Here is an 11,116-nt window from a genome sequence, read left to right on the forward strand (position 1 = left end):
CATATCCACTCCCCTGTGTTGCTAATGTTAATGCTGCTTGACAACATTCCAATGAAGCTTTTATTTTTTGGATAGAAAATTCCTTTTTTGACCAAATTTAAATTTTGTTTATTGTGGACAACCTTTTTCAATGGAAGTTTCAAAAGAGAAAATTACGTTTCATTTTGGTGGAGGAGGAAAGTAACTGTTTTTTACCAAAACAAAAATTAAAAAGTGGGCAAAAGGAGTTTCTTTACTACCAAAACTACATTTGGGCCTGGATTTTCATTGATGATAAGAATAAGAATATAACCAATTGTACTTCAGTCCTGCCCAGAGTCCTAGGCTGAGATTGAGGCTATAGCTGGTTGAAAAGTAGTTTTTTATGCCCATGAAACATGTTGACAAAAAACAACAAAAAGTTTTTGGCTTTGTCAACATTTTTTCTTCAAATCTTTTTTGGGTCTCAAACAACCACCAGAACCAAAACTAAACACAAACAAGCAAAAAATGGGTTTTGCAATGCTCCCCCACCCCAAAAAAATAATTAACTCAAAACTAACATGGAAATTTCCATTTGGACAAAAAGGCCATTAAAAATAGTTTAAGAAAACCTAAAAATGCCAAGTATTTCTTGACGATCAAGGACAGTGGTTTTCAACCTTTTTTCATTTGCAGACCCCTAAAAAATTTCAAATGGAGATGGGGACCCCTTTGGAAATTTTAGATATAGTCTGTGGACCCCCAGGGGTCCATTGACCATAGGTTGAAAACCACTGCTCTCAGATGTGGATTCTGATCTGGTTTACAGCAATGTAACTCCACTGGCTTCAGGAGAGTTACTCCTTATTTACCCCAGTGGAAGGGAAGACCAAGGCCATCTGCTGTAGTTTTTTTGGCTGGGATTGCTGGTCCCAGAGGCAGGGCTGCCAACTCTCATGATTTTGTTGCCATCTTTGTGATATTTGGGATTGGAAATGCTGCAGCTCATCTCCTCGGAAGATTGTTCTAACACGGGTGAGAGATAAACCAAGGCATAGATGGCTAAAGAGATGTCAGGCTGCTCTGTGCAAAAGGAAACACCTATTTATTGACCATTCAAAAGCTCCAGCAACAAACATGTGAGGTTTAGGCTGGATGATAAAACAGACAGATCAATAAACCTGAAACAATCAATCCGATAAAGTACACTGCTGGACTGGAAGCCAATTTAAATTCATAATCTTCCCACGGTTTCATGTTTCCATTACAGCTTTGCTAAGCAGGAGATTCATACCGAATAAGCACGGCAATACAAATAAAAAGGAAAACAATTATGTGAATCTGTTTTAATGCCCCCAGATGCTGGCCAGTGCTGTATTGAAGGCAGTCACTGGGGTCTGCTCTGCACTGGAGCACACTAGAAAAGGGTCGTTGGTGAAGCTAAATGGAGATAGGTCTCCTAGGGGAGATGCAGCTTCTATGCAGAGCGTTTTGGCGGGTATAGCTCATACCACTAGTCCAAATAAAAGAAGCTTTCCTGGCAAACCTGCCTTTTTGCTGGTATGACTTTGTCCACTGTTACTGGTATAACAGTGTCGCTGTAGCTATGTTGGTCCCAGAATATTACAGAGACAAGGTGGGTGAGGTAATGTCTTTTATTGGACTGATTTCACCTCACCCACCTCGTCTCTCTGATATAACGCCATTAGAAAGAAGTCATCTTTTAAAAAGAGTCAGCTGACTTTACCATATTTTTAAGGGTAGACCTGGCCTGTGGCTTTAAGGAGAAACTATTAAGCAAAAAAATCATATTGGCTGACATTTTCAAATGGATCCTATGGAATTTCCAAGGATTTTAGGTGTCTAATTCACATAAGCCGAGGTGATGGGTGGAGGGGCGCATCCAAATTACGAGCCTCCCCAGGTTTGTTGCTTGGTGTGTTCTGAGCATGCTCAGTAACATCTGCTGAAGCTGCTGCCCTCACTCTGCCCGTCCTCCCCCCCCACCATCAGCAGGTATGGGTTGCATCTGCACATAAGCACCTAATTCACATAGACACCTCACAAACAGAAGATGGTCCAGTAAAAGATATTACCTTACCTACTTTGTCTCTAATTCACATAGACTCCATTGAAAATGCTATCCATTATAAACACAAAAAAAAAAAAAAACAAACAAAACAAAAAACCACCAGACACACACACACACACACACACACACACACACACACACACAAACAAACAAGAAATCTGCAAAACAAAATCCAGACGAACAACCAACTGCAAATGTTTTTCCTAGTCTGATAACACACCAGGGCAATATTTTCAAACAGAGGATCTAAAGTTTAGATTTCTCATATTTAGGCACCTAAATAATAGCAGGTTGATTTTCAAAGGTGTTTGTGATCCTCCGAACCATTCAATGCCAACAGGTTCACTGTTCTATAACAGCAACTCCTATCAGACCTGACAAACTCATTACACCTAACCCATTGCTTTTTGTCCATAAAGAGTGTTAGGTAAGACCTTAAATGAAAGCTAGGCTTATGCTGATCATTAATATCAACGGTGTGACGGATATATGGATTCTATTTAAGGAGTTGTGTATAGGTACTGAAAAATACATCCTGCAACCAGCAGCATCCACAAGTCAGCAGTCCCTTCTGTTCCCAGGACTTAGGGTGGCCCTGAGGGATAATACCAAGTTGCTCAGGCTTCAGTTAGTCAGTCTGGGAGCCAGAAAGAACCATGGGTTCAGCTCTGAGTCCAGCCACCTCATTAAAGAATCCACCTTCTATTGACCGCAGCCAAATCCTCCCAGCTCAACGTGATGAGAGAAATGACCAGGGGTGTCTCCCCCGCCTCTGTCTGAAGGCTGCGGATCCTGACTGGCTAAGGATGAGTTGTGTGCAATGTCTCATTACAGTTCTGGGACGGGGCAGGAGGGATATTCCCCACGTTAAGAAAAATGGTATCTAAATCATAACACAGAGAAGATGTGTGTAGAAGGGCCACTGATTTTGAGGGCCTCCACTTTTGGGTGCCCAACGTTAAATACCTTGAGTCAGATTTTCAAAGGCATGGCTGAGCACCCTCTGCTCACACCGACCCCAGGATTGGATGCTGTTAGAACTCAGCTCTTTTGAAAACCAGGCGCAACTTGGGCTCCCCCAAATCCGTGGCCGCCTTGTAAACTTGTGGCCCTGATAACAGATGGCTAGGTAGGGTGCCCAGTCTGACCCCGAGAGCACGAAGCCTGCCCTGATGAAACACACCAGGCCAAATCCAGTCTCGGCGCAACTCCATTGACTTTGACGGAGTTGCCTCTACTTATACCACGACGGGAACCTGTCCCCTGAACAGAGCTGGTTCACTCAACTATATTTCTCGTCTTCTCTCGTAAGCTCCTGTGTTTAAGATGACAGCCCTAGTCCGGCTACTCTCACATCAGTGTCACGGCGCACAACAATGGGCTGGGCAATCTCCTTGGACGGGGGAGGGGGGGCATATTTACACACACAGAGATACACACACTCAAGTGCTCCATGCTGACGGCTACACAATGGACTGACCCAAGAGGCATACACTCACCTGCAGACACTAATCTATGCCCTGATGCACGCAGCTCTGTGTAACATCAAAGAAATGCACCCCCTGATTATATACACCAGTACATGTGTAGACACAGACGCACTCCTGCGTGTACTCCAACATGCACACACCCTGCTTTCTCTCTGGGGGCTTGTTAGGGCTCATCTGCACCGTAGAGTTAACTTGAGTGTTGCCCCTCACTCGAATTCTGTCTATACACCAACGCCCTGAACTGGAGTACGGTCGTGCGTCTACGGGGAGCTGGCTGGGCTATTAGTGGGAGAAGGGCTACAGTTCGAGCGCGCCCCACTCCTCAGCTGCGAGCACAACCTCACTGTGCAGCTTGAAGGTTGTTTCCCAGGTCTAGACTCAAAGGGTAAGTCGGAAAGGAGTGGAAAACGCACACTCCTGAGGGACGTGGTTAAGCTGGCCCAAGCCCCCGGCGTAGAGAGCGCTGCGTCGACGGAAGAATGTTGAATTAGCCACAGCCTCTGGGGATTAACTATAGCAACGGGAGAAGCTCTCCTGTCCTGTCACCACAGTGGGTATCTCCACTGAAGCGCTAGGGCAGCACTGCTATGGCCATAGCGTTTCTAGTGTAGACAGCCCCTCGGAGCAGCCACTCCCTCTACAGCTCAGCTCCCTGGCAAGGAGAACTGCAGAGAAGACATACCCACAGACGAGCACGTGAACCCTGTCAGGCTTGGGCCTGGCGTTCCCTGCTAGCTCCCTTCCCCTCTCAATGACCTGAGTCGTCATTTTACCCAGCCTCACCTGCCCAAATCCCTACCCCACAGCCCCGGTCTCCCCCATTCCTTCGCTCTGTCTTCTCCACCCCTTTTCGCCTAGCCACTGAACCTGCCCCGCCATCCTTCAGTGCCTCCTCATCGATCTCCCTTAGAACTGCTAACTCATGGCATGTCTCCGCCCGTTCCTTGCCTCCCTACCTGCCCCAACGTGGCAGGGGACGGGCAAGAAGCTCCACGGGTAGTTAACTTGCAATAGGCAATAGCAGTTTTCCCTGGGGATGACAGATTCAATGCGGGAGGGCGTGCGCGCGTGTGTGTGTGTGCGTGGGGGGGGAAATCGTCCACCCTTCCCATCCCCAGCCTGACTCTGAAACCTCTGCAGCCTGCTGGATCACACCAGAGACCATCCTTCCTCCCACAGGGACCTCTTACCTGTGTGCAGAGACTCCAGAGTCACCATCCTGCTGGCGGGACAGAATCCACAGCGTGCCCAGCCTTCTGCAGCCCGCCCCAGACTGGTCTGTGGGGCTGCCAGTTTGCCCCCACCTCTGAAGCCGGGCTCAAGACAGCTCCAAAAGCACCTACACCTGCATTGCCTGGTGACACATTGGGCCAGGTGAGCACGCTGCAGACGGGTGGCCACGCCCCCCACCCCCCTGCTTGGCAGTAGCCTGGTGTTCTGGGAGCTGCTGGCAGGCAGCCCATGCAAAAAGCCAGGATTTGCATATTAGTAACTCTGGAACTGTTGAGTCCCTGCAGCACTAAACAGGGGGTGGGGTGTGCAGGAGGAGAAGGCAGCTGTCTCCGTAGACTCAGCGCCGTATACACACCTTGCAGCACCTGCCTGCCCTCCCAATGCCAAGCCCACAAGAAGGGGGTTTGCTGAGACTCGGCCATCCGCGAGAGCACCAGATCCTGATAGCTCCCTGTAAGAAACGAGGTGGGATCCCTCACTCCTCAGCGCAGATAAAGGCCAAGACACCTGCCTGGCCACGCTGAATGGAAGCCAAAGGACCGAGAAGGAGGATTCTACCTACCCGGCTGCTCAGCCCTTAGATAAGGCTTTTTGGTCTTCTAAGCCCTGAACAGATGCTGGGCCCCCACTCCAGCCATCAGATCTGGGCTGGCGCACCGCTGCACCCCATGGGATTCATGTGGGCATGGGGTCTGCCCATGTGGCTCGGATTGCTGGGCCAGGGTAATTCAATGAGCCCTGCAGAGCCAGGGTAATTAACTCACGAACCCCCATGATACCTGTCCATACAAGGGGGAAAGGTGGGCACAGAGAGATGAGGTGACTGTCCCCAAAGAGCTAAGGCAGAGTCTGGATCAGAACACAGGAATTCCTGCCTGCCAGACCTGTGCTCTGTCCACTAGGCCATGCTGCTGCTCTGTGGGGTGCACACCTACCTTCCTTCCTACCCGCCATCCACTTTGGCCAAAGCTGAGGTTCTTACCCCTGGCTCTAGCCAGCAGAGTGGAGAGGCAGAAAGAACCACGTTTGGTTTCTGTTGGGTGGTCTCACAAGGCTCAGATCCTTCGCTCGCCAGCACCAGACCCACGCTGGTGTGACACCACCGACTTGAGCGGGGTCGCTCCACATTTACGTCGCCATAACAGAGAGCAGAATCAGGATCCCGATGGGTGCCAGCCCAGACAGCACTCAATCACTCTGCAGCCTGGGTGGGCCCGGGGCTCTCATCAAGATTTCACACTCTCCTTCAGCGTATGTTCAAGGCCCACCACAGGCCGCGAGGGTCACCCACCCCAGCTCTCTCATCTGCAATTTCAGGGAGCCATAAAGTCACCCCGAATTCCGCTTCAGAGCATGTCCACACAACACAATTAAGTCGACCTAAGTTACGTCGACGGACAGCCACCGCAGTAACTGAATTGGTTTTACACGTCCCCTCCACGCGCCTTGTGTCGGCGGTGTGCGTCCTCCCCAGACCAGGCCTCAGAGTGCACATTCACACACCCAAAGTTGTCTGTGGTTTCCTGGTACGAAGCCTCCTCTCCTTTCCACCCCTCCCCACGCAATTCCCTAACCTAGGTCTTCTGATTTAAGTGCTCCTACTCTTTATAGCTGAATGTCTGAGCTCAGATCTCCCCAGGCCTCTGTGCCCGGAATCCATCCCGAAAATGTTAACAAGCTATCAGTAGCTGCCAGGTGCAAGCCATCACACATCCATTTCTCTCTCCCTAGCCCACGTTCTGGAGCTCTTCACTTTCCCACATACCGCACCACTTCCTGCTCCCTAGAAGTACAGGTTTCTCCTAGGGATGGGCGGGATCATTTTGCCCAACATCAAACCCCCGTGGCTTTGAGAGCCTGAGTCAGATTGTGCAGCCAGGAGAGACTGGGGGGAAGGAGGGGACAGAGCGGGAATCCCCAGTGAGGGAAATAACAGTGTTTGAACAAAGAGACAGCGAGAAAAACAGGGCAGAGAGCTGGAGTGTGAAAACCAGAGGGGAAGTCAGTGGGGTGGGACAATTCTAAGGGGAGTCTAGGAACCATTTCAGAGCTGAAAGGGCTAAAATGAGGCTCAGATCCATATTTAGGTACTCATGGCCTGATTTCAAAGGGGAGGAGCCCTTCCTGCTTCTATTAGCTAAGATGGGAGTTTTGCCCACATTAGCGAGTGCAAGATGAGGCTGCCCGATTGCATGAGACATTGATTTGTCTCAGGCCACCAGTAAAAGAAACAGTTAGAGGCAAAAAGGCATCTTTTAAAGAGTGGAAGTTAAATCCTATCGAGGAAAACAGGAAGGAGTATCGACTCTGGCAAGTGAAGTGTAAAACTATAATTAGGAAGGCCAAAAAAGAATTAGAAGAACAGCTAGCCAAAGACTCAAAAAGTAACAGCAAACATTTTTTTAAAGTACAGCCAAAGCAGGAAGCCGCTAAACAACCAATGGGGCCACTGGATGACTGAGCTGCTAAAGGAGCACTCAAGGAAGATAATGCAGAGAAATTAAATGACTTCTTTGCATTGGTCTTCATGGCTGAAGATGTGAGGGAGATTCCCATACCTGAGCCATTCTTTTTAGGTGACAAATCTGAGGAACTGTCCCAGGTTGAGGTGTCAGTAGAGGAGAATTTGGAACAAATGGATAAATTAAACAGTAATAAGTCACCAGGACCAGATGGTATCAACTCAAGAGTTCTGAAGGAACTCGGATGTGAAAATGCAGAACTACTAACTATAGTATGTAACCTATCATTTAAATCAGCTTCTGTACCAGATGACTGGAGGATAGCTAATGTGACACCAATTTTTTAAAAAGGCTCCAGAGGCAACCCAGGCAACTACAGGCCACTAAGCCTAACTTCAATACTAGGCAGATTGGTTCAAACTATAGTAAAGAACAGAATTATCAGCCACATAGACAAATGTGATTTGTTGGGGGAAGAGTCAACATGGTTTTTGTAAAGGAAAATCATGCCTCATTAGTCTACTAGAATTCTTTGACGGGATCAACAAGCATTTGAACAGTCTAACTCGATGCACAGCACTCTCTTATGGTCCATTAGGAGACTCTGATGCTTATTCTGCAAGGGATGAAATGAACGTACATGAAAGGGGTTGGAAATTCTGCAATGACCAGAATGAAAGCTCAGTCTTGGAGTTTAGGTGCAGCTTGGGAGGCCAGAAAAGTAAGGCACTCCTGGCCTCCTCCTCTGATCCACTCGGGAGACATTTTTGATCAACTGAATGACAGAGAATCGTTAGGATTGGAATATAGGAGCAGGGAACCAGATTCCCCTTTTGGCTTCAGTCCTGAAGTCTGAAGCACAGGGGAAGATCCCTGCACCTCTGCAGAAGCCTTCTTAATATCAATAGCATACCGCACAGGTCTGTGTTCACCAGATCAAGCCCTTTGTTACTAACTGCTTCAACTACTATTCCCACTGACTGAAGACAAATCCAGTGCTCCTGCACCAACTCATTATTTAGTTAGATGCAGCCATGGAAATAAATTAACATCTAACAAATCCACAGGTACTGGGATGTCCTGCTATCTAAACTGCAGAAAAAAAAAGCCCTCTTCTACTGAAATGTCATCCTTCCTCCACTTTCATCGTTCATTATGGTCTTGCTTCCCTTCATCTCAGCCCTTATGGAAAAACTCCATTTTTCTACCAGAAAATGACAACTTTTCTATAGAATTTATTGGCCATTCTATACCATCCAATGAAGAATTATATCCCTGCTATAGAATTCTATAGGATAATTAGAAAAATACTCCCACTAGATGGTCATAATAGTCCCCTCTGGCTTTAACAACATACGAGTCTATGAACAAGAGTGGATATTATTCCATTCCCTTATTCCGTGGCCAACATTTTCACAAGTAGGTAGTGATTTTGGGTGCCTCAGTTTCCCAGGGCCCAATCTTTTGATGCTGAGTACCTGGAGTTCTTTTTGATTTCAATTGGAGTTGTTGATTCAATAGATGAAAGTCAGGACGCAAGCTGTTTCAAAATGGACCCCCTACTCCCCACTCAAACTGCAGCATGTAAGAGTGATGGCCACTTTGGAAAATCTGGCTGCATGCGCCGTTTCAGAACATCCTTGAACTTGTCCGCATGAACGTTTAGTTGGTGGCAAGCTAGGTATAAATGTACCCCACACTGACTGTGTGGGCCCTGCTGCCATTCACTAAAAGGCCCTGAGTGGTTTTAATTTACTCCCATTTCAAAGTGGGATTAGATTAGTTTAACCTAATCTTTGTGTAATGTACTTAATAGTTTATATTATCCACTTGTGACCATAATCAAAAGCAATCTTTAAAATAACATGATTGTAGATTTTGTGTAAAATAGGGCAGGGGAAAGCACTGGGTGAACTTCATCTGCATTAGATTAAGACCATTTTTCCAGCCTAAAAGGGATTTGCTTTTACACTGTTCCTTCTGATGGTTGGTTTAAAGAGCGTGACCCTTCCCATAAGACCTTAAAAGCCAAGCTCCCATTTCAGATTTGCATGAATGTTAAAAATATCCTGATGTTTTTCCTGAGAGCATGGATTTATCCCATTGTTCTAAGCCAAAATTTCCTTACACTGCTTGTGGTGTGTCAGTTTGCTCCTGCAAACAGCTGCCTTTCAGTAGTGTTGACTGTACAGGTGGGTTGTGTGGTACTTTGGAAAGAAAATATTTGTGCAAAATGAAGCTTATTCCTCTCTTGGATGCATTATTCTCATTCTTATGGGGACTGGGATCTCTTGCAAAGATTGGTGAGTGTCTTTTTATTTTGGAAAGTGGGGGGAAAAAAAAAAGGTTTTAGTGCATGGGATTTAGCTTCATGTTGCACCAATTGAGTTCTCTTCCCTGGGAAATGTATTGCCACAAACTCCCTCCTCAGCTGAAGAGGATTCTTCCTTCAGCTGCACAGATGTTTTCCTAATTCTCAAAGCACAAAGCAAGTGAAGTGCTGTGGAAATTCAGGCCAGCAGCACACTCTTGTGGAGACTTTGAAAACCACACTGCAAGCCCCTGGCTCCGCTTGTCTCACTAAAGGAGACAGCAAAAACCTTTAGGTAAACCAGGAAGCCAACGTCCCAGCTGGGGAAGCTTACAGATTTCAGGGGGGCTACACTAATGTACAGGAGCTCGCCCCTGCTGGTTTCCAACCCCTGGAGCATAGCAATGCAGCTACTCTGGAAGATCAAATGGACTCTGGGCACACCTTGGAGACCCTGAATAGCTTGCCCCAGGGGACAGCCCAAGCTTTTGCTAACAGAGAGGATAGCACGGATCCCTGAAACCCCCTCTATTCCAGATCAGAACACATGGCAGACTGAGGGCCTGAACCCAGGCTTCGGGCAGGTAAAGGTCTTTCAGACCTTGGCAGAGTGGACGGGGGCGTTGCTGTATTTGGTCAGCTGGAACTGGGATCTCGCATGGTTTTGGGGGAAGAGCTCACCTGTAAATGCAACCCCCTGAGGTCTCACAATCCATCAGCGGCATTGCTGGCTGTTTCGCAGCTCTGCGTCACGTCCAAGCCTGGACCGCTGGTCTGGTCAGTCGAGGAGGTGGGGGGAGACCAAGCAGCACAGGGGTCTCCAACAGGAGGGAGAATTTCCTTCCAGCAAGATCAGAGAGCGAGCCCGTTATCCAACGACAGACAGGCAGAACATTGCCCTGTGGGCCATGACCCCACACGGCCGAGAGGGATAAGACGGTGGGAAAGACGGCAGCAGAGGGGAAAATACCTAGGAACATCTTAGAGAAACAAGCCCGGCGCTGCAGCCTGAAGTGAGGGTGGTGCCTGTTCTCCCTCCCTCACAGAAGGATTGTAACTGTTTAGACTATCATGGTGCCCCCGTCTCTCCTGGGGCATGTAACCGCAGAGAGAATCCCAGTGCCCCTGCCGCCCTGTGGGGTCTGACTCCATCGCAACATGGCTGCAAATCCTCTCTGGGGATGGAACAGCAGAGCCACGTAGGTTTCCTGGCCCAACCGTGGTAGCGGAGGAACTGGAAGCCTCTCCCCAATCCCCACGAGCAGCCCCAGCCACAGGCATGGCTTAAACTCATTTAAGAATAGAGGGAGAAAATCCTCGGATGACCACGCAGAACGAAATGCAGGGGGCTCAGTAAGCGGAGAATGGAAACCCCGGGTGGAAGAGGGAAAAGTTTGCCATTTGGAGGGTCCGTGGAGGAAGATGAGAGATGGGGCAGACACTCAAGTGATTTGTGCCAAGGCCCTAGATGCCAGGCAGCTGTCGCTCAGCCTCCCTGGGAAGATAAAGGGCTGCTCTTTGGCTGCTTTCCTCCAGAGGGAAGCAGCAGCCCAAACATCTCCCTGCT

The 11,116-nt window shown here is 48.2% G+C and overlaps 1 protein-coding gene across 1 annotated transcript in view; it reads right to left on the minus strand.

Annotated features, from left to right (window-relative positions):
* The window catches only part of POU2F3 (POU class 2 homeobox 3), a 55,015-nt gene extending 50,254 nt beyond the window's left edge, over positions 1–4,761 (minus strand). The window contains exon 1 of the mRNA XM_067562731.1: positions 4,734–4,761. Within this exon, the coding sequence (XP_067418832.1) occupies positions 4,734–4,761 (28 nt within the window). The remainder of the gene's footprint in view (positions 1–4,733) is intronic.
* Positions 4,762–11,116: the final 6,355 nt, after the last annotated feature.

The sequence above is a fragment of the Emydura macquarii genome, unplaced genomic scaffold (assembly GCF_026122565.2).
Source record: "Emydura macquarii macquarii isolate MOO-44397 ecotype Brisbane River unplaced genomic scaffold, CSIRO-AGI_Emac_v2 contig_312, whole genome shotgun sequence".
NCBI classification, from domain to species: domain Eukaryota; kingdom Metazoa; phylum Chordata; order Testudines; family Chelidae; genus Emydura; species Emydura macquarii.